The 27,857-nt window shown below is 52.6% G+C and overlaps 1 protein-coding gene across 1 annotated transcript; it reads left to right on the forward strand.

The window, feature by feature from the left end:
* Positions 1-669: 669 nt before the first annotated feature.
* CYP46A1 (cytochrome P450 family 46 subfamily A member 1) lies at positions 670-27,049 on the forward strand. The gene is made up of 15 exons (XM_025870433.2): positions 670-983; positions 7,648-7,728; positions 8,241-8,322; positions 14,096-14,169; positions 14,639-14,725; positions 15,437-15,575; positions 16,323-16,433; positions 17,273-17,423; positions 17,634-17,696; positions 18,505-18,577; positions 21,290-21,374; positions 21,989-22,099; positions 25,208-25,296; positions 26,034-26,100; positions 26,298-27,049. The coding sequence occupies exons 1-15, from the start codon at positions 862-864 to the stop codon at positions 26,463-26,465; spliced, it is 1,503 nt and encodes a 500-aa protein (XP_025726218.1). The 5' UTR covers positions 670-861; the 3' UTR covers positions 26,466-27,049.
* Positions 27,050-27,857: the final 808 nt, after the last annotated feature.

Consider the following 27,857-nt stretch of genomic DNA (forward strand, 5'->3'; position numbering starts at 1 on the left):
CTGGGTCAACGCCTCCGACCCGACCTTTCCTGCGCCTGGGAGGCTCCGGAGGCGTCGAGACGCGAGGAGAGACGATTCCGGCCCAGCTGTGCGCACTTCTTTCGCAGACACAGCCTCCCTGTGTCCTCGGGGTCCTCGCTACCCGGCCCGTGGGCCCCGCGGGAAGACAGTCGGCGCTCGGCGGGGACCGGCCAGGCAGGGGGAACCAGCTTTGGGGGTTGGGGGTTCCAGAGAGAGGCATGGGAACAGTCGGAGTAAGACGGGCTTTTGGAGGCTGGGATGGGGTTCCCAGGAAGATTTGAGAGAGAAGGGAAGGGGCCTAGGTCCGCGCGCGGAGAACGGCGTTATTTGAAGGCGCGCAAGATAGCGGAACCAGCCAGCAGGACTTAACGCTGTCGCCGGGGCAGGAAGCGCGGAGGAATCGGGGTTGCCAAGGACAACGCGTTCTGGGCGGAGCTGCTGTTGGGATACAGCTTGAGGGGCTGAGGGCCGGGCCTGGGGAGGCGGGGAGGGGGCGGAGCATGGGGGGGGGTTCCGAGCCAGAGGCGGCGTTGTGACTGGCGGAAATCCCATGCTCTGGGCGGGGCCTGAGCGTGAGCGGTGTTGAAGTTGGGGCGGGGCTTGGGGCGGGGCGGGGACGGGCCCCGAGAGCAGGAACCGGAGGCGGAGACGTGGTTGGCGGGGACGGAGCGCCCGGGGAGGGGTCGAACCGGCGGGGGCGGAGCCGGGCGGGAGTGGGCGGTGCTGGGTCGCGCCGGGCCTGGGGCCGAGGCGGCGCGCGGCGCTGACAGCTGAGTCGGCTCGCGGCCTCCCGCCCCCTCGGTGCCCGGCCCCGACCCTGGCCTGGCCTGCCCGGGAGCCATGAGCCCCGGGCTGCTGCTGCTGCTCGGCAGCGCCGTCCTGGTCGCCTTCGGCCTCTGCTGCACCTTCGTGCACCGCGCTCGCAGCCGCTACGAGCACATCCCCGGGCCGCCGCGGCCCAGGTGAGCGGGGGGTGGGGGCGGGGGCCTGGATGGGGCGCTCGAATGGGGGGCCGGGGGACCGCGTCCAAGCCGGCGTCGGGGCCGGGGGTCCAGCCTCGCCATTGCGCGTGGCCGCTTGGAGACGGCAGCCTGGAGAGGGGCGCTAACTATTCTTAGTAACAAATTACTCACAGCCGCAGCAGCTGCTCGGCGCCCACCGCGCTCTGCTGGGCCCCACAAACGTGATGGCAGCGACAACCCTGTTAGGTAGGCGCTATTGTTACCCCATCGTTCAGACGAGGAGACTGAGGCGCGCAGAGGCAAAGTCACCTGCCCAAGGTCACACAGTTGGTAAGCCTAGATTTAAGCCCGGGTCAGCCTTGGCTCTAAAGTGGGCACTCTGAACTTTGAGACTTGGAACGGGGTCACTCAAACTGGATTGCAATACACTCTACTTTGGTCACATTCCCCTTTGTATTTCTGTCCTGGTATATCCTTTTTGTCTTCTCCTTAGTACTTCCATTCCATCCTTGCCCCCCCCCCCCCCCCCACCTTCCCCCCCCCCCCACCAGAAGCTTACCTTTCTGAAGCTAAATCAAATGTGTCATTTCTCTGCTCCAAAAGCTCTCCGTCACTTTAGAAGGAAATCTAATTCTAGATTAAGTCCACTCTGTGGCCAGCAAGGCCCCTGCTGAGCTCTCAAAACCCACTCTGTACTGTTCTCATCCCCCCCTTGCTTGCTCACTGCTGCCCCCAGTCTTTCTGCAACCCCCCTTCCTGCAGCTCCAGGGTCTTGCTGTTCCCCATCTACCCTGTGTAAAGCCCACCTAGTCCCAGACTCCTAAGGGGCCATCACCCCCGAAGTTACCTTCTGTTCACTTGTTGACTGTCTGTTCACCTGTTGACTGTGTCTGTCTCCCCCCTTTAGAATGTGAGCCCCGGGAGGGCAGGGATGCTCTGTGTTCGCTCGTGTATCCCCAGCACCTGGCACATTGCAGATGCTCAATAAATATTTGTTGAATGAATGAATAAACAATGGTATTAGACACACTTTTTAAAACCTCAGGACATGAACATTCTGGAAGGTGCCCACCTCCAGCCCAAGCCAGATGACCTGGCATTGGAAGCCTGAATCCCTGTTTGGTGGATTTGGGAAAGATCTCTGTGGCTGGTGACACGGGGAGGCGATTGTTCTCCCTGCTGGCTCCCTGTCTTCCCAGGTGCCCTCGCCCACCTTGGGGTCTTCCTTTTCCCGTGCTTAGCCAGCCCTGTCTTCCACGCCACCTAGGTGGTTCTTCCCCTCACCTTCTAGGCTTGGATTCAATGCTAACTCCTCAGGGAGGTCCCACCTGCTTCCATGCCCGAATATATCATGTTCATTTTGTAAACTCTATGTCATTGTAAGAGTTGGGTAATTATTTGTGCAACCTCTTGTTAAATGTCTGTCTTTCCCATAGGCCTGTGTCTGTCTTGTTCACTGCTGCGTCCCTGACATCTGGCACATGCAGCTGGTACATGCAGAGTAGACACTCGATAAACAGTGATTCAAAGTGGATGGTGGAAATCGCCTACCAGCTCTGTTAGGTACACTGTCACCCTTCCAACTTTTCAAATCAGCCATCAACAGCTTGGGGTTGAATGAGCTTTGTGCTCATTCTGCTGGGTCTCATCATGACTTGGTCTAAACCCACGTGCTTCAAGCACTGCAGACCTGGTCTAGTCTCTTTATCTTGAGAAGGCAGACCTTAAATCAAGCCCCTTTCTGCCCCCTGCCCATCTCTCTCTTTTTTTAAGTTGCATTTTAAAAATAAAATTATGCCATAAAATTTACCCTTTTAAAGTGTACAATCAGTGCTTTTTAGTATAGTGACAGAGTTGTTCAATCTTAACTGCTGGTTCCAGAACATTTCCATCACTCCAAATACCCAGTGCCCATTAGTTGTCACTCCTCATCTCCCCTTACCCCTCACCACCCCCAGCCCTAGGCAACCACTAATCTGTTTTCTGTCCCTAGATTTGTCTGTTTTGCACGTTACATATAAATGGAATCATACAACATGTGGCCTTTTGTGGCTGGCTTCTTTCACTGAGCATCATGTTTTCCAGGTTCATCATGTAGTAGTATGTGTCTGTATTTCTTTCCTTTTATGCCTGAATTCTCCCCCAAATCCTACACTGCAGAATCTACGTGTGACCTACAGGTGCATGTGGGTGGGTGGGGGAGTGGGAGGAGGTTAATTATATAATACTTAATTATATAATTAAATATAATTATAGTTGGGCTCTTTATTCTAAGGAGGTGAACTGAACGATGCATATGCAGAAAGATTTGGGATTAACAGTTGTTTTGGTGGTCACATATAAAACTGCACTAAATGAAAGTTCTGGAACCTCTTCTAGCACGGATCAGATGCTTTGGTATTCAAAGCCTGGATCCTCAAACCATGATCGGCAACACCATGGTTGGCAAAGAAGTGTACATATCGAATCTCTAGTAGTAACATTTGCCCCTTGGTGCTTCCAGGCTTTGCCAACTTTCAGGCAAGGATCCCTCTGCCTTACAAAGGGCAGCTGCTGTGCTCCCCCGGCCCCCACCCATCTTCCCCCTTATTCATCAGGAGTCACCAGGATGCCCTCTCCTCCAGGGTGTCTTCCTGGAGTTCCCAGGATGCCCTCTCCTCCAGGATGTCTTCCTGGAGTTCCCAGGATGCCCTCTCCTCCAGGGTGTCTTCCTGGAGTTCCCCACAAACAACATCCTACTGCAGTCATCCTTGTAGCAGCTGAAAACTCAGACCCCACATTTGGAGCCCACACAAACACTTGTGGTTTCTTCATTTTTCTCTCACTGCTGTCAACTTCCTCATCAGCCCCCACTCTCCTGGTAGCGTGGGATGAATGTAAACTTGACAACAAAAAAGCCTCTCTCTTCTAGTTTTTATTTATTTTGGAATAAGTTTTCAAGTGTGGCTCCTGGGTGGCACGGGCTCCCTCCTCCCATTCCTACTTGCCATGTTGCCCGAGGTGGGGTCTGTTCAACAAATTGCCCACTGGCTCCTGGCGATGGTGGCGACCCCTTGCTGGGTCCATTGGGTGGCGCATCCAAAGGACTTTGGGTGCCCAGCTGAGCACTCAGCACCCCATTCCACTGGCACGAGGCACGGTCATGACCCCTCACCCTCACTCCTGGCAGCGACCCACCCCTGAGCTGTCGTGTGGGCTCCTTCCTCCCTGTGGCTGGCCTCACAGTGGGCTCTCCAGATGACCTCTCCTTCTTTACCATCCAAGACTTTCTCTGCCCTCAAGAAACCTTGGATGGCCACTGTGCCAACCGCAGTGTTATAGGAAACGGCTTGTGCTACGGACCGGGCAGGGGAGGGGGATTTTCACCCTCCTCTCTCTCCCTGGGCTGCTCTGCCATATCCAGTCTACCAACAGGGGCTTGCTTCTGTCAGCCCCCCAGGCCCAGTCCCAGTATTCTACGGTCCGGGAATTCTACCATCCCTTACCTGTTTATTTCCAGACACCTGGTCTTCCTGCTCTGCCTTTGCCTCCCCAGCGCCCCCTGCAGGAACTGGAAGGAATGGGTTCTAGTTCCCTTTCGGGCCTGGCCGTGGGGACTGCGCGCCACTCTGTGCCCTGGGCTTTCTTGAAGTGTCACTCACCTTCTTCCCCAAATGGCAGCGGGCCCCAGTGTTTATAAGGGGGCTCTCAGAGAGGCCTGGGAGGGTGAGGAGGGTCTAGACTGTGTTCTCACTCAGGTGATTCAAAAGAGAACATTCTCCCAAAACGTGCAGCAATGGGGAGTGACCACGGATACTAGATTATTATGGAAATACAGCCAGTCGTATGTGATGTCCACGGTCCATCTTTCTGCAGGTGGAGCAGTGTAAGTTCAAGGCCGCTCACCCTGAGTGGGCTTCGGCTGCCCGGGGGCCACACTGCACTTCCTTCCTCCTGCATTTGCCCGCCCACTCCCCAAGTGTTCTTGCTTCTCTTCAGTCCCTGCCACCTCCCCCTCCATCCCCACTCTCAGCCTTTATTCTTGCCTCCTACTTCCCAGAGTAAATGGAACAGCCCGGGAGAACTTCCTTCCAGGGCTGTAGGACCACACAGCTGCCCCCTCCCCTGCACTGGGACCGCAGTGCTTGCGGCCAAGGAGAGCCCTCCCCTTAGTTCAGCAGCCCTGGCCCCAGCAGCGCGCCCCCCTCCTCTGCCACCAGTTTTCCTTGTCTCCTGCATCATTCCCATTTTTATATAACACATTGAAAAAAAAAAAAAAAACAAAAAAAAAAACACCCGTCTCTTCCCTTCCCGTTCCCTCCAACTGCCACCCCCTGGCTCTGCACCCCCTCAGCAACCTTCTGAGAAGCCTGCCTATCTTTGGGCTCCCATTCCTCCTTCCCCTCCTCTCTTGGGCCCACCACCCCATCGGGCTCTGGCACCCACCTCTCCGCCCACCCTGCTTTGGCCGAGGTCCCAGTGACCTCCCTGCAGCCCCACGCACCAGAGCGCTTCAGTCCCGGTCTTGCCCGGCCCGAGGGCAGCCTGGGTGAGTGCCCGCCCCTCCCCTGTCCGGCTCGCTCTGCAGGCGTCGCACTCCACTCCCCACTGCTCACCTCCGGCCGCCCCAGCGTCTCTTGCTCAGTCTCCCTGGCTGGTGGTCCTTTTGCTGCCTGACCTCCTGGCTCAGTCCTTGGGTCTCTTCTCTGTCTCCACTCACCTCCTTGTGGTCTGATCCACAGCCCACTGTGCTGGGCGGTAAGTGCTGCCTCTCTGATGAGGACTGTCACATTCTCATCTCTAGCCTGGCTTCAAGTATGTACTGGCCTGCTTCCCTTAGTAGCTTTCCTCTGCAAACCTGACAGGTTCAAAGCCAAATTCCTAATTCAATCCACTGGTCTCAGCTTGGTCCCCAGAGGCTGATCCTGAGACAAGAATGGAAATATGAGTGGCTTATGGGGGTGATCCCCGGGGGGAGTTGGGGATTAGATAGAGAGAAGAAGTCAGACAGCCAATAAAGCAAGTTACCTCTGGGAGCAACTGAGGTGCAACCTCCCTGGGAGCTCCGAGAGCTGACCCCCACCCAGGTGGAGGGCGCAGGGTCATTGGTGGAGGCTGCTCCGGGGGTGTTGAGCTGGAACTTCTGGCCCACCCTTCCTGCAGGCAGAGCCAGGAACCCCAGGCAGAGCCTCCGTGCTGCCCCTCAAATACTGCCTGCCTGGACAAGGGCCGAGGTGGGCACGATGGGGTCTGCTGTCCCCACCAGCTCCTTCTCCGTCCTCCTCACCTTAGTAAATGGCGGCCCCATTCACCCTTCCAGCACTCAGCGCAGGAGACTTGGGTCAGCCTTGACACCACTCTCACACCCACACACACAGCAAGTCCACTTGGCTCCTCCTACAACGTACACCAGAAACCAGGCTTCCTGACTGCACTGGTCTGAGCCCTGTCCCCTTTCACAGCCCCTCGCTGGTGCCCCTGCCTCCATTCCTGCCCCCCCTGCACCCATCCCATTTACTCTCAGCACAGCAGCTGTGAGAGCAAGCCATTGAAAACCCATCAGACCCTTTCTCTGCTCTGCTCAAAACCCTCCAGTGGCCCCCATTTCGGGGTCAAAGCAAAAGTTTTGACAATAGTCCACAAGGCTATTGGGGATCTGCCCCCTGCCTCGGGGAACCTATCCCGTACCACATCTCCCTCCAGCACTCTACTCCAGCCTCAACACCTGCTCCCTGTTCCTTGAACTTACCAAGCACATTCCTATCTCAGGACCTTGAATGCTCTTCCCCCAGATGCCTGGGCAGCCAAGTCCTTCACTTATGGCAGCTCACGTGTTACCTTCTTAGAGGGACATTTCCTGACCTGCCTGTAGAAAATGGCAACCCCCTCCTACCCCCACCTCTGATTACCTACCCCTCTGCTTTTTCTCCCATCACTCTCCAACTTAATATTTACTTACCTATTTGTTTATTTGCTCTCTATCTCCCTCCTGGAGTTCTCTGACCCAGAAAACCCCACCTGCAGTCTTGTCACCCATTCTAGATGGTGTAGTTAGTGAGCTTGTCTAGAATAAGTCATACAGGGGATAAGACATACCTTAAAAGGTGCCACAACGTGATGCCAGACAGACTTGTTCACATTCTGATGATCACACCAGACTTACACACACACACCTACACACACTTACTTACACAGACTTCTCATCACCAGACAATCCCCTGGTGAGAAGGACTTTGGGGTGACCTGGTCCCAGCCGTGCAGTGGTAGGCAGATGACCACCTCTCTGCCCTCCGCTGCCCCACCTATGAGACAGGTTAACAACAGACCTACCTCCAGGCGGTGGGGGAGGTCAGATGGAATGAGGCGTAGAATGGTGCCCGGTATGTAGCCAGTGTTCAGTGGATGTCTCAAGGTAATTGCACACAATATTATTGTTCACCTTCCACGTGCCAGCCCCCAGCCTCTCCCCTCTGTGGAGACCTCTGGAGCTGGTCAGACCTGGCTTCGCGTCCTGCCTGCTTTCTTACCGCGCGGTGCCCCTGAGCCAGCACCATATCTACTCATGCCTCAGTCCTTCCATCTGCAAAGTGGGCCTAATAACGCCAACCTCACGGGGTCCTGTGGGGAAGGGGGCTCTCTTTAATGGTGACTTCTGGTGATCTTAAATGTTTCCTGTTTCTTCTAGTTTCCTTCTAGGACACCTCCCCTACTTTTGGAAAAAGGATGAGGTTTGTGGCCGCGTGCTCCAAGATGTGTTTTTGGACTGGTGGGTCCTAGTTGTCGTTTGTTGCCCTTACTCCAGCCCAGGTCCCTCATGGGGCAGCCCCCCTCCATGTCCCAGGCCAGCACACACACTCCCCCCTCCCAGGCCAGGTCACTGCCACCCCCAAAGTTCCTCCTCTGAGTGGAGAGTCAGAAGAGACTGGCTCAGAGACAAGTTCTGCCTTTCTCCAGCTGTGTGACCTGAGACTAGCCATCAGAAACTCTGAGCCTCAGTTTCTTCATCTGTAAGCCCGGTGTGGGGTGTGACTCAGTAACAGTCAGTGTATGCGGTGTTTTACACTTGCCAAAGCATTTTCAAAGACACCATCTGGCTTGATTCCCAGAAAAGGAGTGTAGCAACCCTATTTCATGGATGTGGAAACTGAGACCCAGTGGGGGGTGTGATTCAGCACTGAGTCCTGGGGTGGGACACCCTGCTCCTCCTGCTGGGTGGTGATGGTGATATTCACATCTTCCGAAGCTGACAGCCTCCTTTTGGGTCATTTTGGTTTCCAGGGCTAAGAAGTATGGCCCTGTCGTGCGGGTCAACGTCTTCCACAAAACCTCCGTCATTGTCACGAGCCCTGAATCGGTCAAGGTAGGAAGCAGAGTGGATTCCATGGGGAGGGACCTTCCCTTCCCTCGTTGGGGGCATGAAACTCAGCCCCAGGGACTGTAGGAGAAATGTCCCGGAGGCACCAGCATTTGGGCTGGTTTCCCAAGGATCCACAAATGAATGGCATCTTTCTCTCTGACCACCCACCATTTGGGAGTGTGGCCCAGGCGGAGCACACACATTTAGCTCACTCACCTCTCAGCCTTGGTTCCTTCATCTTCAAGGTGGGATCATAACCCCTCTGTCCCCGGGCTATCATGAGAATAAAGATCAATTGATTTATCTCACAAATATTTATATAAACAAATATTTATTTACAAACAAAGGGACAAAAGATACTTAGACATGTACTTCTTTATGTACTTCACGATTATTAACCCATTTAATCCTCACAGGGGTAGAGACTCTCATCAGCCCCGTGTCAGAGATGAGGAAACAGACAGGGAGCTCCAATCGGTCCGTACTAGGTACAGGATGGCACCTGCCATGTGGGTACTAAGAATGGCCATCAGATCATTTACCTTGGAGTTGGCTGAACAGGGCTCAAGTCTGGTGGCTATGCCATCACTCTGGGCCTCTGTTTCCTCATCTGTAAAATAGGGATGATGCCTCTGTGACAGGTGGTTGTCAGCATGAAGCTGAAATAACATGTGTGAGCCACCTAGCCCGTGCCTGGCACACAGCAATTGCTCAATGAATGATGGTGCTTCTGTTCTCACAGTGGGAACTCAGCAGATGTGCAGGGTGATTCTTGGCATGAGAAGGAGAAAATGCAACTTAGGGTCCGTATCAGGAGAAAAGGCTGAACAACCAGGTGTCTCTAAGAAGATGCTAAAAATAATTTTTTTAATTCAATTTCAAATATAGACACAGTTTAAGATTTTTAAAGCATGCTACCAAAAACCATATACGAAGAACTTCATGACTCTCAACGAGAAAAGTTGAGCCATATATGTTAAATATGATGAATTGCATTGGTTGATAATATTCAAGTGTTAAAACCAACCTTGCATTCCTGGTCATGATACAATTTGCTCATCTTCTGCTAAGAATTTTTGTTTCTATATTTATTATTTTCTTATAACGCCTTTGTCTGGTTTGGGGATCAGTTTAATTGACCTTGTAGGATGAGTCAGGAAAGGTCCCCTCTCCTCTGTTTTCTGAGGGAGTTTGTATGGGGTGGTGTTATTTCTTCCTTGAATGTTTGGTAGGACTCACCAGTGAAGCCGTCTGAGCCTGGCATTTTTTTTGAAGGAAGTGCTTTTTGTTTTGTTTTAATTACTCACTTTCTTTAATTGATTTATGACCACTCCAACTTTCTATTTTTCTTGGGTTTGGTAATTCATGTCTTTCAAGGCATTTTGTCCATTTTGTCTAATTGTTAAAATTATTGGTATAGAGTTGTCCATAATATTTATTGATTAACTTTTTCATGTCTACTGGCTCTGTGGTGATATCCCTTCTTTCATTCCTGCAAACAGTAATTTAGGTTTTTCTCTTATTTTCTTAGTCAGGCTAGCAAAATGTCCATCAATTTTATGTATCTTTTCAAAGAACCAGCTTTTGGTTTTATGGATTTCTCCATTGTTTGTCCATTTTCTATTTTCTTCATTTCTGCTCTTTATTATTTCCTTCTCTACTCACTTTGGATTTAATTTGTTCTTGTGCAAATTTTGTAAGGTGGGAGTTTAAACACTTGATTTTATACCTTTCTTCTTTTCTAATATAAGCACTTACAGCCATATATCTCCATATATCTCATATATCTCCAGATATCTCTGTATATCTTCATATATCTCATATATAGCACAGATGTAACATACATTTCAATATGTTGTGCTTTTATTTTCATTTGGTTCAAAACAGTTTCTAACTTCCCTTGTGATTTCCTGTTTGATTCATGGATTATTTAGATGTATGTTGCTCAATTTCTAAATATTATGGTATTTCCAAATATCTTTTGTTATTGATTTCTAGTTTAATTCCGTGAAGTCAGAGAAAATACTCTTCATGATTTCAATCCACCTAAACAAATTGAAGCTTGTTTTATGACCTACTAAATGGTCTATCTTGGTAAATGTTTATGAGCACTTAAAAAGAATGTATATTCGGTGATTGTTGAATGGAATGTTTTAGAAATGTCAGTTAGGAGTTGGTTGATAGTGTTAGCTGAATCTTCTAAGTCCTCATCTAATTTTCTGTATAGTTGTTCTAGCAATTACTTGGAGAGGAATGTCAAACTCTGACCACAATCATGGGTTTTTCTTTCCTTTTTTTTTTTAGAGACTTTATTTATTTATTTATTTGACAGAGATAGAGAGAGAGAGAGAGAGCGAGAGAGAGAGCGAGAGAGGGAACACAAGCAGGCGGAGTGGGAGAGGGAGAAACAGGGCTCCCGCGGAGCAGGGAGCCCGATGTGGGGCTTGATCCCAGGACCCTGGGATCATGACCTGAGCTGAAGGCAGACGCTTAATGACTGAGCCACCCAGGCACCCCAATCATGGGTTTTTCTATTTCTGCTTTTGTTTCTATCAATTTTGATTCATATATTTTGAAGTTCTATTATTAGGCGTGCACACATTTAGGACTGATATGTCTTTGTGATGAATTGACCCCTTTATCTTTAGAAATGTCCCCCTTTATCCTTGGTAATATTCCATTTCTTGAAGGACATTTTGTCTAGTATTAATGTAGCCTCTCCAGCTGTCTTCTGCTTAGTGTTGAATGGTATGTCTTTTGCCATCCTTTTACTTTTAACCCATTTGGGTTTTTATATTTAAAGTGGGTTTTGTATAGATAACATATAGTTGGGTCTTGCTGTTTTACAGTCTGACAATCTCTGCCTTTTAATTGAAGGGCTTAGGTTATTTATATTTAATGTAATTATTGATATGGTGAGGTTTAAATCTCACTGTTCTTTGTTCTCTGTCCTGTCTGTTGTTTGTCCCCCTCTCCTCCTTTCTTGCCTTCTTTTGGATGGAGTATGTTTTAGTATTCCATTTTATCTCCACCACGTGCTTAGTGGTTGTCCTAGGAATTATAGTACAATCTTTACCTTATATCAGTCTATCTTCAAATAATATACTACTTCATCTCTGTCTACTTTCAAGATTTTCTCTTTATCACTGGTGTCAGAAATTTGATTATGATCTGCCTTGGCATACTTTTCTTTTTGTTAATGCTCTGTAGGAGTCCTTGAACTTCTTGGATACGTGGGTTCCTTGAGCATGTTTGCAATATTTGTAATAAATGTGTTAAAGTTCCTGTCTGCAAATTCCATCCTCTCTGTTATTTCTGGGCCTGGTTATCGGTAGAATTTTCTGCTCTTTGGTATGTCTAGTGATTGCATGTTGGACCCTGGGCATTGTGAGTTGTATATTGTTGAGTGCTCACTCTTGTTTCATTCCTTTAAAGGGTGCTGGAATTCATTCTGGAAGATGGTAAAGTTGCCTGTGGATAAGTTTGATCCTTTCCAGGTTTGCTTTAAGGCTTTTATAGGGTTGGTCTTGGGTCAACTTTTACTCTAGAGCTAGTTTAGCCCCACTACTAAGGAGTGAGCCTTCTGGGGACCACATAAAGGCCTTATGTTTGAGGTTTAACTCGGGCCAGTGGGAATTTGAACAGTTCTTGGCCTGCGTAAGCTCTGAGAATTGTTCAGCCTGTAGTTACTCAGTGATTCTCCTTTTCCTAGAAGTTTTTAACTCGGTCTTGTGTTCACTGTACGCATGCACAGGTTGGTATTCATCCAAAGATGTAGGGGATCCCTATGCAGAGTTCTGCACAGGAGCTCTTTATATGCATAGCCCCCTCCCCTCAGGTTCTCTGCCTTACAAATTCTAGCCTCCTCTGGCCTGTCTGGACGCTGATTTCTGTCTCATCAACTTGGAAAGCCTGCTGGGATGTACCTGAGTTTTATCTTCTAGTGCCTTTATCCTGAAATTGTAGAAAGCTGGAGTAATCTTAGGTCATAGGGCTCACATCTTTTTTTTTTTTTTCTTTTCCTTCGCTTAGGATTCATAATCCAGCACCTCCTCTTGTCTAGTGTCTGAAAACGGACATTTCATGCATTTTGCCTTTTTTTTTTTTTTTTTTTATTGCTTATGGCAAGAGGGCAAGTCCCCAGCAGTTATCCCTTAATGCGCAGAAGAGTGCTGTCAGTGTGGACAACCAGAGAAGGCAGCGAAGGTGCTGAGGGTGTCCCATGTACCCCTCATGTCCCAGAACCTAGTTCACTGGGCCTTCGAAGGATCCCCACTCCCAGGGACAGCAGGCATGGGGACCCCCAACTATGCGGACACCTGATTGGAGCCTGTTGTGCCTCAGTGTGGGGACTCCTGGGTTTAGGTTGGGAGGGTTGGCACAGACCTTGGACTATTTAGGGATGTTTGAGAGGGACCTGGGAGGTGGGCCTTTATTGTCATAGGGACAGGTAGTGGGTAGTAACGGAAGTTGGTTTATAAATGACAGTGGGTGGGGTGGGTTCTTAGGATGTGGCTCATGATCCAAAGTCAGCCATTTTGGGGGTGTCCTTTCAGCTGAAAAATTGATATTAGAGCCCCAGGCTCAGATCCCAGATACCAGCAGCCCCCGGATTAATGTACAGTAGAGATATCATCTTGCTGCTTCCCAGCGCCCACAGGGTAAAGCTCACTGTACTATAAGGCAGACCTCTGGGATCCAGCCCCCTTGCTGCCCCTCCCCACTTCTCACTCTGCCTGAAGGCGGCATGTGGCCTGGGCTTCTCCTGCCTGGATCACAGCCTTCCCTTTCCTCTGTCCCACGGCGAATTGCCCGGATTCAAATCCTATGTCCACCATTCACCGTGTGTGTGACCTCGGACATTTTAAATCTCAGTTTCTTCATCATATGTAAGATGAGCATAAAAATAGCACCCCCAGCTTAGGGCTGACTGGGCACTAAGTGAGCTAGAGGATGCAGATGTGCACCTGACATTTATGGAGCACCTGCTGTGTCTCAGTGTTCTTAGACTTTTCACGTAGGACAAATTTACTCTTCACAGCAACCTGCCCAGGCAGGCACTCTTCTTAACCCCATCATGTGAGATGAGGAAGCTGAAGGCAGAGGAGATGAGTAACTTGCCTATGGTCATAAAGTTAGCAAGTGGTGGAGCGAAGATGCTGAGCCTGGATCAAGCCAGCTGACTCCACAGCCTGAGCTGTTAACCCCTCGGCTATACTGGCTCAAGAGCTGTCAGCTAATGTTACTATTGCTACCATCCAGCTTGTGGTGAGGCAAGTTGATCCTTCCTCCAGGAAGCCTTCCTTGACTTCCATGCCTGGGTTGGCACTAACAATACTGAATCTGTGCCGAGTGTCTCTCCTGTGTCCCAGAAGCCCTCCCTCTGGGCTTCTCCTCTTCCCTACTCTGGATTCAAAGCAGCACCTGCCTTTCCTCGTTCTTGCTGCTTTGGAAGGTGGTGGGTGTGCTGTGAGGTCCGTGCGTGGGCATTGAAGTGAGGATCCCCCACTGCACCACTCCAGCTGTGTGGCCACAGGATATCACTGTGCCCCTCTGTGCCCTGCTTTCCTCATCCCCAAACGAGATGCTGTTGCTTGAAGACAGGGTTTCTGGAGGGTTAGGTGAGATTGTGCTGGATGAAGTACTCACGCCACAGCTGGGACTCAGTTAATGGTGACTGTCAGGGCATTGTTTCACAAGAGTCCAGAAAACTGCTGAGTCCTTTGCAGCCTCTCACGGGTGCATGAGCTCATGTTGGCTTTTTGGGGATGTTTAGAAGTTCCTGATGTCCACCAAGTACAACAAGGACTCCAAGATGTACCACGCAATCCAGACTGTGTTTGGTGAGAGGTAAGGCATGAGGCGAGGCTGGGGGTAGAGGACGGGAAAGCCTCTGGCGGGAGGCAGAGGGCCGCAGGGCCCAGGGCATTGGGCGTAGCATGAGGGCCCGGGCCCAGGCTACCAGGCACACAACAGGTGCCCCATAAATGGTGGCCACTGCTGTTGTCATTGTCACCTTCCTTCTCCTCCTTCCCCTCTGGATAGCAGGGGGCGGGTGAGGGGTTGCAGGGGTGGGGGACATGATCACCCCATTTCTTATTTATTTCTTTTTTATCATGGTAAAATTCACAAAAGTCACCATTTTAACCATGTTGGAGTTACAGTTCAGTGACATTTTGTCCATTCACAATATGGTATAATCATCACCACTGTGTAGTTCCAGAACATTTCCACCATCCCAAAAGGTGACCCTGTCCCCATCAAGCCATCAGTCCCCCTTCCCTCCCTGTTTCTCACATCAGACATGTGTCTCCCGCAGACTGTTTGGCCAAGGCTTGGTGTCCGAATGTGACTATGAGCGCTGGCACAAACAGCGCAGGGTCATGGACCTGGCCTTCAGCCGCAGGTGAGTGTATCCAAGATGGCGGGCCTTGGGAAGGGGGCTGAGTTTCACGGGAGGGGGCCTCACCCCACCTGAAGGGTGAGCGGTGAGGGCATCAGTAGTCAGAGACAGCAAGGCAGGCTGCCAGGGACACGGGTCTGAACGTCAGGGACTGAGTGACAGTGATAAATGGGGGTGGGGGGTCTCCCCTCATCACTCCTCCTCTGGGCTTTTCATTTTCCTTATTATAGTTTTCGCTTTTGGTTACATTTTATGTTTTAAATAACTTTTATTGAGGTATGGTTTCCATACCATACAATTCATCACTTACAACTGAATGGGTTTTAGTATATTCAGAAGATTGTACAACCATCACCATAATCCATTTTAGAATACTTTCATCACCCCAAAAAGCAAGCACTCCCTGTTTCCCCTCAGTGGCCTCAGCACCTGGCAACCACTAATCTGCTTTCTGTCTCTATGGATTTTCGTATTCTAGACATTTCTTATAAATGGAATCATACAACATTTCTTTTTGCGCCTGACTTCTTTCACTTAGCATAAGATTTTTGAGGTTCATCCATGCCAAAGCATGTTTCAGAATTTCCTTTTTTATTTATCAAATGAAATTCCATTGTATTGGACATACCACATTTTGCTTACCAATTCGTCAGTTGATAGACATTTGAATTGTTTCCAATTTCTTGGCTCTTTCAACGGATGCTGTTTCCCCAGCTCCTTGGTCAGCTTGATGGAAACGTTCAACGAGAAAGCCGAGCAGCTGGTGGAGATTCTGGAGGCCAAGGCAGATGGGCAGACCCCGGTGTCCATGCAGGATATGCTGACCTGCACCACCATGGACATCCTGGCCAAGGTGATGGGAGGCTGGTGGGCCGTGGGAGCGGGGTCTGACGGGGGTCAGAGGGCTGCTCTTCTCTCTCTCTTCCCTTCCCTTGCGTTCCCCCCCCTCCTCCTCATCCTCCACACATCAACCCCTTCTCTGCATGGGGAACTTCATATCTCCTTGAATATTCAACAGAAACTTGTACGCGATGACGGCTACTAACTCACTCTCTGGGAATGGACCCTGAGAGGTGTGGGGGCCGGCCTGTGTCTAGTCAGTGGCCGAAGCTGGACTGGATCTCAGGTCTCCTTGCCTCCCAGCCCAAAACCTACCTCCCCTCAGCACCTGCCCTGGGTCTGGCTTGGCTCTGCACCCTGGCAGGCTCAGCAGTGGCCCAATAACCAGCCCCCCCACCGGCCTGGATAAGGGCGGTTCAGGCGGCTGGAGTGCAGACACAGTGAAGGGTCATTGTCACCCAGTAATTCATTGGGAGGCTGGGTATAGAAGGGACACCAAGGAAGGCTGCATTTCTGGGGAAATGCATCTTGTCAAGGAAGGAAGCCAAGGTTTGTGGAGTGGCTACTATGTGCTACGTAATCCTCACCATATCCCATGAGGTTGGAACCATCATGGGTCATTATAAGGAGTCAATGACACAATGCATATAAACCCTTAGCCCAGGGCCTGGGTCTCTACCTGAGCAGCGCCAGGTTCTGCCCTGGGTCTTCAAGTCTTCCCATTCCCCCAGGGAAGCCCTTGCCCTTCTCTCTCCCCCAGGCAGCTTTTGGGATGGAGACAGGCATGCTGCTGGGTGCCCAGAAGCCTCTGTCCCGGAAGGTGAAACTCATCCTGGAGGGGATTACTGCATCTCGCAACACTCTGGCGAAGGTACTGCCCCCACACCCCTCCGGTGATCAGAGCTGGCATTGTCCTAATTTGCTGCAGCACCTCCTCTAGTGACCTTTTTTCAGAATGGGTTTTGAGCTCTGGTTATGACTGAAGTGACTCCTGAATCAGTTAGGATTTGCATACATCACCTAGTGTAGAGAATCAAAATCAAAGTGGTTTAAGTAAATTAGGAGTTAATCTTCCTCTCATGTAAAATCATCCTGAAGCCGGCAGTCTAGGAGGGCTGTGCTAGGGCCACAATGTCAGATGTTCCTGGAATTTTTTGTCTTTCTGTTCTGCTGTCTCCAGCGTATCACCTCATTGTTATAAGATAGCTGCTGCAGCTCCAGCTATCACCTCCTTGTTCCAGGCATGAAGGAAGAAGGGAGAGAGGTGGTACTTGAGTTGATCCTCAGACGCCCAGGGCCTCTTCCTGTTCCCTGGGACTTCGGCCTCTGAGCTTGGGATCCCCTAATGCCACCCCGTCTTTTCTGCAGTTGATTCTACCTCCCTTCCCTCTGGCTGGGGTTTCCTCCTTCCTTGCAGTCCCTAGCCACCTCCAACCTTCAGGGATCCCTTCTAATTTTCCAAGCACCTTTCCCATCATATCTAGGGATTTGGTACAGGAAAGGGAAGCCAATGCTTGGGCTCCGCCTGCCATGTTGGTCAAATCTTGGCTGCTTTATCTTTTCTAGATATTTCTAGAATTTTCTCACAGTCTTCCCACCTCCCAGCTTGCCAGTGCTGCTGTGGGTTTCTAAAGTCGTTTCGGAGCTGGGGGAGAGGGAGAGGTTGACGCACGTGCTCGGTTGGCGTCCTGAGCGGGAGTTCTTGTTCAGTTTATGCCAGGGAAGTGGAAGCAGGTCCGCGAGATCCGGGAGAGCATCCGCTTTCTGCGTCAGGTTGGCAAGGACTGGGTCCAGCGCCGCCGGGAGGCCCTGAAGAGGGGGGAGGACGTCCCTGCCGACATCCTCACACAGATCCTCAAAGGTTTGAGGGCTCGCACGGGGGCCTTGGGAGGGCCGGGCGGCAGGGGTGCCCCCTGTCATGGTGGCTGATCACACTTGACTCCAGGTGTCTCTATCTGGCTCCCGGGGAGAAGGGCGTTTGCTTCTTCGCTGGGCCGTGGGGCAAGGGAACAAGGGGTATGAGTGTAGCAGGTGTCTGCTGCTGGGCCCTGAGACCCTCCTTGTCTTTCAGCTGAAGAGGGGGCCCAGGACGATGAGATCCTGCTGGACAACTTCGTCACCTTCTTCATTGCTGGTTTGTGGCTCCAGGGGTGGCCAAGGGCTCAAGGCTTTGCAGAAATGGTGGGAACCAGGCATCCCCTCAGACCTGACTCTGGGCGAGGTTTCAAGTTGTCTGCGTGGAGTTCTGCTGCAGAAGTGAGGGGCTGGAATGGAGGAGCAGAAGGCCTGCCTCTGCTCAGGGAGGTCTGGGAGGTCTTCTCGGTGGCCGCTGACCCGGTGATGGAGCTGGCCACTGTGAGGGGGCGTGAAGCTGCCTTTTTGGGCTCAGGAGAGCTTGGCCATGTAAAGTCAAGGCCCCACCCCCTCAGCATTTATGAGGAGGCCTGCATTAGACCAGCACAAAAAGATGTGCCAGGCAACTTCATTCCTTTGCTCATCAAATTTTTTTTTTTTTAAGATTTTACTTATTTATTTGAGAGAGAGAGCACAAGCAGGGGGAGCAGCAGAGGGAGAGGAAGAAGCAGACTCCCCACTGAGCAGGGAGCCCAACTCGGGGCTTGATCCCAGGACCCTAGGATCATGACCCAAGCTGAAGGCAGACGCTTAACTGACTAAGCCACCCAGGCACCCCAGAAGGAGCTTTTAGGGTGTAAAAACCAGATGCCTGGGGGCAAATGCCATTTATTGGGCTACAGTGGCTGGCACAGGGGATCTGTGGGTGGGCAGCCTATCTCCTTCCTATCTGGACACCCAGCTCAGTTGCAGGGGGCAGAAGTGAGGACCTGAACTGCCACCATGGGATCAGAGTCTCAGAGGCAGGTGGGCCGGACCAGCAGCAGCCTGGTAGCCCCATGTAGAACTGCTGCTGTCCTTTCCCGCAGGCCATGAGACCTCTGCCAATCATTTGGCATTCACGGTGATGGAGCTGTCCCGCCAGCCTGAGATCTTGGCAAGGTACAGAAGGGGGAGACTTGGTGGGGGGGGTAGTGGCTCCCCTTGACGCTGGTGAAGGGATTGTCTGCTATCTTGTGCCTCCCACGGCTGAGCCTCCTCCAGGGTGTCCTGCTTCTCTTCACCCCAGGGCCTTTGCACATGCCAATCTCTCTTCTGGAAGCTCCTCTCCCTGCTTTTCTCTTGGAGAACTCCTTGTCCAGCCCTGCAGAAGCCTTCTCACACTCCTAAAGTAGCTATTCTGTGTTTTCCCCTCCTAGGCTCTTCCCAGCTCATGAATGCATTTTTCTCCAGGGCCGGTTTGCTTTGAGTCTATTTCAGTCATGAAACTAGAAGCTCCAAAAAAGCAGGGACCGTGGCTCTTTCCCTCCCCACGCTGTGCTCAGTGCCTGGCCAGGGCCTGGCACTGAGAACTGAACAGAACTCCAACTCAGCATTGAGGAAGGGCTTATCCTCGGCCGGCGAGACAAAGGAGGGTACCCAGGAGACGGCGTTTGAGCTGGGCCATTGGTTTCCTTAAATACAAACGGTTCCCTCGACGACCATTGCACAGACTGACTGCGCCAATGTGAAAGCACTCTGAAAACCCCGACAGGCGTGGGGGCGGGAGGCCCAGAGGTGGGAAAAGCCTTGACTACAGTTGTTAATCAGCAGCGTCCACGGGCAGACATGAATGATTGCTTGCGAGTATAAGATGGTTGGTTGGGGTTTTAAATATATCTATAATACTAATATGCTCTTTATAAAAATTTGGAAAAAGCAGAAAAGTTATAATAATAACAGTAAGTAATAATAATAATAATTCCACCCACGGTGCCCCACCCCTGGAGGCAGTTCACGATTAACTACTGAATTTCACCGTGTGTTTTATCACATTGCCCCACATTATTTATTGTAAACTCTTCTTCCAAATCCCCTTTTTTATATTGTGGATATATACACACACACATACATGCATAAAATTTGCCCCCCCTTTTTTAAAGATTTTATTTATTTGACAGAGAGAGACACAGCGAGAGAGGGAACACAAGCAGGGGGAGTGGGAGAGGGAGAAAGAAGCTTCCCGCGGAGCAGGGAGCCCAATGTGGGGCTCCATCCCAGGACCCTGGGATTGTGACCTGAACCAAAGGCAGACGCTTAATGACTGAGCCACCCAGGCACCCCTAAAATTTGCCATTTTAACCATTTTTGAGGGCATAGTTCAGTGGCATTAAGCACATTCCCATGGCTGTGCAAACACCACCACCATTTCCAGAACTTTCTCATCATTGCGACGGACATTGTCCCCAGTAAACACTAGCTTCCCAACCCCCTCAGCCCCTGGGCCCCCCTCAGCCCCCATTCTACTCTCTGTCTTTATGAATTTAACTCCTCTAGGGACCTCGTATGGGAATCACACAGCAATTGACCTTTTTGTCTGGCTTATCTCACTTAGTATAATGTCTTAAGTTCCATCCATGTTTTAGCAGGTGTCAAGACTTCCCTCCTTTTTAAGACTGAATAATATTCTATCGTATGGTTAGGCCACATTTTTTTATTTTTATTTTTATTTTTATTTATTTTTTTTTAAGTTTTATTTATTTATTTGAGAGAGAGAATGAGAGACAGAGAGTACAAGAGGGAAGAGGGTCAGAGGGAGAAGCAGACTCCCTGCTGAGCAGGGAGCCCGATGTGGGACTCGATCCCGGGACTCCAGGATCATGACCTGAGCCGAAGGCAGTCGCCCAACCAACTGAGCCACCCAGGCGCCCCTAGGCCACATTTTTTTAAAAGATTTTATTTATTTATTTGAGAGTAAGAGTGAATGAGAGAGAGAAGGAGCAGGGGGAGAGGCAGAGAGAGAGGGAGAAGCAGACTCCTCACTGAGCAGGGAGCCTGACATGGGGCTCAACCCTGGGACCCCAGGATCAGGACCTGAGCCGAAGGCAGATGCTTAGACCGCTGAGCCACCCAGGCGCCCCATGGAGAGACCACATTTTGTTGATCTATTCATGTGGTGGTGCACACCGGGGTTGCTTCTGGCCTTCGGCTACTGTGAATGCTGCTGCTGTGAACTTGGGTGTACAGGTATCTAGCTACGAGACCCTACTTTCAATGTGGGGGCGCACACACCCAGAGTGGAATTGCTGGAGCATATGGTAATTCTACATCTCATGTTTTGAGGAACTGCCATCCCATTTTCCATATACAACTGCACCAGGTTCCATTCCCACGGACAATGCACAAGGGTTCCGCTTGCTCCACACCCTTGCTAACGCTTGGTGTGACATTCCTCGTGGGCGTGATGTGGTCCAAATCCACTTTCCGTGCTGCATATTCTTCTAACGGTGCCTGTCTTAACGTTTACTCAGCCGGCATCCCTATGCTCTTTCTGTTTCCCGCTGTCGGCTGCTGTGAGCCAGGCTGAGCCAGGCTGCTCAGCGCAGAGAGCTTGTTTGGTGGTGCGTTTATTTTCTGCAGCCGGTTCCAAGCAGCAAGCACGGAGGGGGAATATTGTAAGGCCCCGGAACGTAATTGCCAACTGCTCAGACATCTCGGCTGCGACGTGGGTTCCTGGATGTCTTCAACAATGGGGCGGGGCGGGCCGTGCGTGCGTGCGTGCGACCGATGGGGTGCCCCAGGCAGCTCTCCACGCTCCCCTCCATCCCTCCTTCCTAAAAGTAGTAGGGGGTGACCTCTCCTTGGGGACGAGCTTGTCTTTATCTGCCCCGACAGGCTGCAGGCGGAGGTGGACGAGGTCATCGGTTCTAAGAGGCACCTGGACTGTGACGACCTGGGGAGACTGCAGTACCTGTCCCAGGTGGGGGGGGGCGGGAGAGAAGCTTCTGGGCGCTTGTGGGTGGTTCGTCAAGCCAGGCCTGCCGCCCCCCTGAACTCTTTCCTATGGGTGTTCTCTAACTTCACTGCACGTGAGAATGTCCCAGGATATTAAAACAAAACAAAACAAAACAAAACAAAACGAAAAAAACTCCCCAGACCGGCAGACCTTGATCCTTGATCGAATGACCAATGGCGCTGTTTGCATTTCCGGGGGAGGCCAGGCGCTTCCAGGAGCCTCAAGCTGGCCACCAGGGGCCAGACTCAGCGGCCCCCTCCCGTCCCTGACAAAGCACAGCAGGAGGCCTGGCTTGAGCTGGGGAAGGGCTCCTCCGGGATGGTGGTGCCCTGGTTCAGAGGGAGGCCTGGGTCCTGGTCCGGGCTCCACCATGGTGGTTTCTGCACAACCCCCTTCTTTTGGGCCTCAGTTTCTCCTTCTGTGACAGGAGGGGTTGGACAAGAAGATGAGGCTAACTTGGCGGGGGTCTGGGACCCGGTCCTGGATGTGGGAGCAAAGTTGGGTCTGGGGCACACCACTGGCACGTTCTGGGGGGATCTCCTGACTTCTCTCCTTGTCTCCCCGTGTGGCTTCTGTAGGTTCTCAAAGAGTCGCTGAGGCTGTACCCCCCAGCGTGGGGCACCTTTCGCCTGCTGGAGGAGGAGACCTTGATTGACGGGGTCAGAGTGCCCGGAAACACCCCGCTCCTGGTGTGTGGGGGCCCTCCCTGCCTGCCCCCAGGGTGACCGAGCTCTGAGGTCGGGACGTCCGTGGCCCCGTTGTCACCACTGGGGTTCCTCATTCAAGTTGCACCATGACACTGTGAGGTCTTTCTTCCCTTTCACACTGGTGTAAGGTTACAGTGGATGACTCTGGGAGGGAGGCACCCTGTTTACATCTGAGGACACCAAGGCTCAGAGAGGTTAGGTCACTTTCCTGAGGTCACGTAGCGGGCTGGGGGCAGATACAAGATATGCCCAGTTTCACAGCTGGCCCCAGGCTGTTCAATTCCTTTTGTCTCCCCTCCACAGCCCCTTCTCCCACGGAGGGTGACTTCCCCCCCCTTTACTTGTTTCTTTCTCTCTCTCTCTCTCTCTTTTTTTTTTTTGAGAGCGCGAGCAGAGGGGTGGGGAGGGGCAGAGGCAGAGGGAGAGAAGAATCTTAAGCAGGCTCCATGCTGAGCACAGAGCCCAAGCGGGGCTTGATCTCACGACCCTGAGATCATGACCTGAGCCAAAATCAAGATTCAGACTCTCAACCGACTGAGCCACTTGGGCGCCCCTACTTGTTTCTTTGTTTACACATGCATTCATTTATTCCCTCATCGGGCATCCCTTCATGCACAGTGACTCCTGGAAAGCCACCCCCAAACTAGAAATGTGTCCCTGTCCAGCTTCCCTCCAGAAGCAATCACTGTCCTGAATTTTGTGCTTGCCACTGCCTCACCTTTTTGTGCATGCGTGCATGTGTGCGTGCGTGCGTGTATGCCCACGAGGTAATATGTCCCAGGATTGCTTTGTGACTGCAGGCCCTCGGTTCACTGCTGTATCATATTCTGCTGTGTGGGGACCACCACCCCGTTTTCGATCCTGGGTCAGTGGGCATCCGAGAGGTGCCCCGTTTCCTGCTCTCCTGAGTGCTGCTGCCACTGTTCCTGTCTGCGTGACCGGTGGACGGTGCAGACAGGCGCGAGGGCTGGGGTGTGGGATAGCTGAATGATTAGTGTGGTAATTTGGTAGCACCAAAATGTTTTCCAGAGCACCCGTGCCAACCTGGACTCCCACCAACGGGGTTCCTTATCTTCCCCAACACCTAATATGGCCCAGCTTCTTATTTTTTGCAATTGAACAAGTGCAAGGAAGGTACTTCTCTGTGGTCTTGATTTGCACTTTCCTGGTTAGTTCCCAGTGGGGCTCATGCCCCCGTGCTACTTTTCTCCTTCTGGGCTGTCTCCTGGCTCTGCAGTGCTTCTGTAAAAATTCGTATGTTAATCCTTTGTCAGGTATGTGGGTTGCAAATGTCGTCCTTAGGTTTGTGGATTCTCTTTGTTAAAGCCTTTTCAATGATCTGCAGTTCTTAAGTTTGTAATGGTCCCTTCTCTTGTCTTAGGGAACCCACCCCCCCCGCCCCCATCCTGAGGTCAGCATTGTCGCTTACATTGTCTTCTAACAATTTCACACTTTTCTTTTGCAAGTTAAGTTCGAATCCACCTGGAGTTGACTTTGCGTATAGTGTGAGGTAGGGGTCTGGTTTTGTTTCCTGGGGCTGCCAGAACAAAGCACCACAGATGGGGCGCTTAGCAGTGGAAATGTACTTTCTTACAGTTCTAGAGGCTGCGGTTCCGAGATCGAGGTGCTGGCAGGGTTAGTGTCTCCTGAGGCCTCTCTCCTTGGTTTGCAGACGCCACCTTCTGGCCGTGCCCTCCCAAGACCTCTTCTGTGTGGGTCTGTGCTAATCTCCTCTTCTTCTGAGGACACGAGCCAGACTGGAGTAGGGTCCGCCCTAATGACCTCATTATGACTTTATTATCTCTTTAAGGAGACTGTCTTGGAATACAGTCCCATTCTGAGGTTAGGACTTTAACATAGGAATTTTAGGGGGACACAGTTCAGCCCATGGCATGACCCATTTTTATCCACAAAGGAAAGCGACATGCTTCTGGCTCTATCAGGCAGCCCCCTCCCCGATCCTGCCCCACCTGGGCTTCCCAGGACTCTGCTACGCCCTCTCCAGCTTATATCAGGGTGTGTTCTTTATCCTGTTTATCTGCTCCCCTTTTTTGCTTATTAACACTCCTGCACCAGTTCCGCCTGCCTGAGTGACCGGGGTGGTGGTTTAGAACGCCCTCACGTCTGGCTGGGCAGGTGTGCAGCTGTGTGGGCCACGAGTGGGCAGACCTCGGTTCCGGCGCCGGCTCTGGCAGGCTGGGTCATCTCTGGGTCTCGGTGCCCTCCTTGTAAGATGATGCCTGAGTCACAGTTGACTGAGAAGAGTCGAAGAATAATGTAGTCACGTGTCTGGCCAAATCCCCTATAGCACACAGTAGGCGCCTTCGCTGATCTCACACACCTCTCCACCTTAGGCTCCCACCCACTTTTCAGAGCCTCGTTCCAGGCCCTCCCTTCACCCTGCCTGCCCTGGACCCTCAGCACAGAGAACCGGGGGCAGAGGGGGCTCAGGGAGCTCTTTTGTGCAGGAGTAATGAGGCAGAGGTTGAGACCCAGGGCCCGAGTTATGGGGGGCAGGTACGGCCCATGGAGGCCGGGGGCACGGAACATTAACCCCAGTAGGGAGGTGACGTGGCATGCATTGAAAGGCTAGTGGGCCCCCGGGCTCCTCTGCCTCACCCCCTCTCCAGCCCCCGCCCCCCCCACACCCCAGATGTAAGCCTTGTGTCAAATAACAGCTCTCAGAGACCTTGAGGAAGATGCTCTTGAAGCAGACCTGAGTTTGAATCTCAGTTTGGCCACGTACTTGCCGCGGCTGACTTTAGGCAAAGTCATGAACCCCTCTCTGAGCCTCAGTTTTCTCATCTGTAAAATAGGGATCGTTGTAGTCCCCCCACTGCACGGGACCAAGCATGGGATGATGCAGCAGCCAGATGCCCTTGTTGGCACACTGGGCTGTCCCCTTCCTTCCTCTCAGGCACTTTCCAGGAGCCAGTGGAGTCCCACACTGGCCCAGACGGGTGGGTGGAGTAGAGTAGGGGGTGGGCCTCCTCTGCTCCTGGTCACTCCGCTGGGTGGCCGCAGCGGGTCGGGGAGGTGTGAGGGTGACCATGCTGGGAACCAGAGACAAGTGGATCCTCCGCCCCGCAGTTCAGCACCTACGTCATGGGGCGTATGGACACGTACTTTGAGGACCCACTGACTTTCAACCCCGATCGCTTCAGCCCCAAAGCACCCAAGTAAGTCTCTCTTCAAGCTGTGCATGTGGGAGAAGGATGTCCGGTGATCTCTGGTCTGAACGGCCTGTGACCCCTGAGCCCACAGAGCCTTTAGATCACTGTGAGGGAGTTGTTATCCGCACTCTGCCCCCTTTTATGGAGACGAAGTCACAGCTCAGAGAGGTTAGGTAACTTGTCCAAGGGCACGCAGCCAGGAGCCGCAGAGCTGGGGTTGAAGCCAGCTCAGACTGGTTTCAGCACCCATGCTCAGAACCTGTCCCTTGTATTGGGAAGCCCTGCGACTCCCTGGAGGAGCCAGGGACAGCTCCTCCCCCTGCTTGGACGGTCCTCTCTGAGAAATGGGAATCTTGATGGCTCCCTCTGGAGCTCGCTATGGGGGTGAATGCCTGAAAGTACGGGGGGTGGGGTGGCCGGCTCCAGGGACAGGCCACCTGCATCCAGACTCTGCCCAGAACTGGACATGTGATCAGCTGAACATAGAAGTGCCATAGGATCGTGAGCTCCTTAGTTCCTCCTTCTGTGAACTGGGGATAACAACAGCTCCTTCTGGAAGGCTCCAGAGGAGGATAACGTGAGAAAATGCTGATGCAGAGCCTGATGGAGCCAGCTGTTGATGTTTTCAGTGTGTGCAACACCCAGCCCTGGTGCACGGCCATACATCAGCGAGGGATGGGTTTGTCACCGCCGGGGTGGAACTGTGACAGGACTGCCACCTCCTGACTCCTCTCTCCCTGCAGGCCGAGGTTCACCTACTTCCCCTTCTCTCTGGGACCGCGCTCCTGCATCGGGCAGCAGTTTGCTCAGGTAGGAGGCCAGGGCTGGGGCTTCTGCCCGGAGCTGACTTCAGGGGTGGTGTTTCGCCTTGGGCCAGGAGGCATTTCAGAGCCCTGCTCTGGGACCCCTGGCTGGGAGCCGGGGGCCGGGGGCTGGGCCAGCCGGCTGCAGGGTTTCCTGCACATTCACGCCCCGTGCCTCCTGCCCTTCCTCACTTCTGCACACAGATGGAGGTGAAGGTGGTCATGGCCAAGCTGCTGCAGAGGCTCGAGTTCCGGCTGGTGCCCGGGCAGCGTTATGGGCTGCAGGAGCAGGCCACGCTCAAGCCGCTGGACCCTGTGCTGTGTACTCTGCTGCCCCGGGGCTGGCAGCCCGCACCCCCACCGCCCTGCTGAGCGGGCCTGGGCTGGATGGGACTCCTCGGGCAAAGGCATCACGCCCACACTCCTCTGCAACCCCACTGCCACCCACCCCGCTCCCTTGCCCCCTTCCTCAGGGGCACCCTCCACGCTGGCTCCCAATGGGCCCCCTGCCAACCGCCACCTGCTTCGTACCTCCCCCTCCCCGCCAGAGCTCCGTGTCCCCTGCTAATTCCATGCCCTTCCTGGACTGGCCCCTGCCTGACTCCCAGCTGCCGCCCAGATGTGCCGTCTCTTACCCCGAACCTCTTCGCATAGGCCACTCCCTCTGCCACACACCCTAACTCTTGCTCACTTCCTAAAACCCTCTTCAGGTGTCACCTCCTCCAGGAAGCCCTCCCTGCCACCCCCGGCCGGGCCAGGGGCCCCTCCTCTGTGCTCCCTTGGTCACCTGTGCTACCTCTAACACCACACTGACCACACTGTATTGTGAGTGTCCTTTGATGTGACCGACTGCCCTGCCAGGCTGGGAGCGCCTCATGGGCGAGGTCTGTGTATGATTCGTCTCTGAGCCCCCCTGGGCCTGGCACAGAGTCGATGCTCAATAAATATGTGTTGACTGCATGAATGAATGGCGAGACCAGGCCAGAGTACTCTGGCCTCAGTTGCTCATCCGGTAAACAAGAGCGATGTTGAGACCAGTCTAAGGGCTCATGCAGCTCTGGAAGCTGCCCCTGCTGATGCCCAGACATCTTGGGAGAAGACTGCCCAGGTTACCAGGAGGGTTCTGTGTTAGTAGAAGGCTGTTCCCTGTGTTGTATGCAAGACCATGTTCCTGTGTGTGGTGTGAGGTTGGGATTACAGGCAGGGATTGAAGAGCTTGATGTGACAGGGCCCGGGGCCCTGGGGCCTGTGTGGTCTAGTCTACTCCCAACAAGAGTGCTGATGCCCCAGAGGGCCTCACATAGGCTGGAGCCCCTGGGACCTCTCTTGGGGACAGCTTGATGGACCTGAGCACCTGGATGCCTGGCCTCACACCTGCTGGCATCCTCCCCACTTTCTGGCACAATGCTTCCCCTCCTGACCAGCTTGGAGGAGGCAAGACTGGAACTCTCACAGTGGGTGAGGTGGCTGGGTGAGGACATCATTCTTCCTCCCCAGGGCCTACAGGTGGCCAAGGGGCATTAAATGCTGGACTAGCCATGTCCTCTGGGCCCATCCAAGCAAAAGGATCCCCTGAGTTTCTCGTTCAGCACTTGGGAGCTTGTCTTCCTGCAGAGAAAACCAAATGCCCCAAGCCCACTGCCTGGGGTACATGCCCCAGAGAGGGCCCCTCTCCACACCAAGGAGGGTATGGATTTGGGCTGGCCCTTGCTTTACATCAGCTCCTCAGTCCTTGTGCACTCTTGAACTGAGAGATCTTCTTAT

Source organism: Callorhinus ursinus, unplaced genomic scaffold (genome assembly GCF_003265705.2).
Source record: "Callorhinus ursinus isolate GAN/ISIS: 27379988/994484 unplaced genomic scaffold, GSC_fseal_2.0 scaffold8, whole genome shotgun sequence".
NCBI classification, from domain to species: Eukaryota; Metazoa; Chordata; class Mammalia; order Carnivora; family Otariidae; genus Callorhinus; species Callorhinus ursinus.

Bases quoted from the DNA above. Each gene is read 5' to 3' on its own strand.
- CYP46A1 (XM_025870433.2), top strand. From the start codon at position 862: ATGAGCCCCGGGCTGCTGCTGCTGCTCGGCAGCGCCGTCCTGGTCGCC. The intron at 8,323-14,095 runs GTAGGAAGCAGA...GGGGATGTTTAG, and splicing joins CGAGCCCTGAATCGGTCAAG to AAGTTCCTGATGTCCACCAA. The intron at 21,375-21,988 runs GTGGGGGGGGGC...TGGCTTCTGTAG, and splicing joins GACTGCAGTACCTGTCCCAG to GTTCTCAAAGAGTCGCTGAG.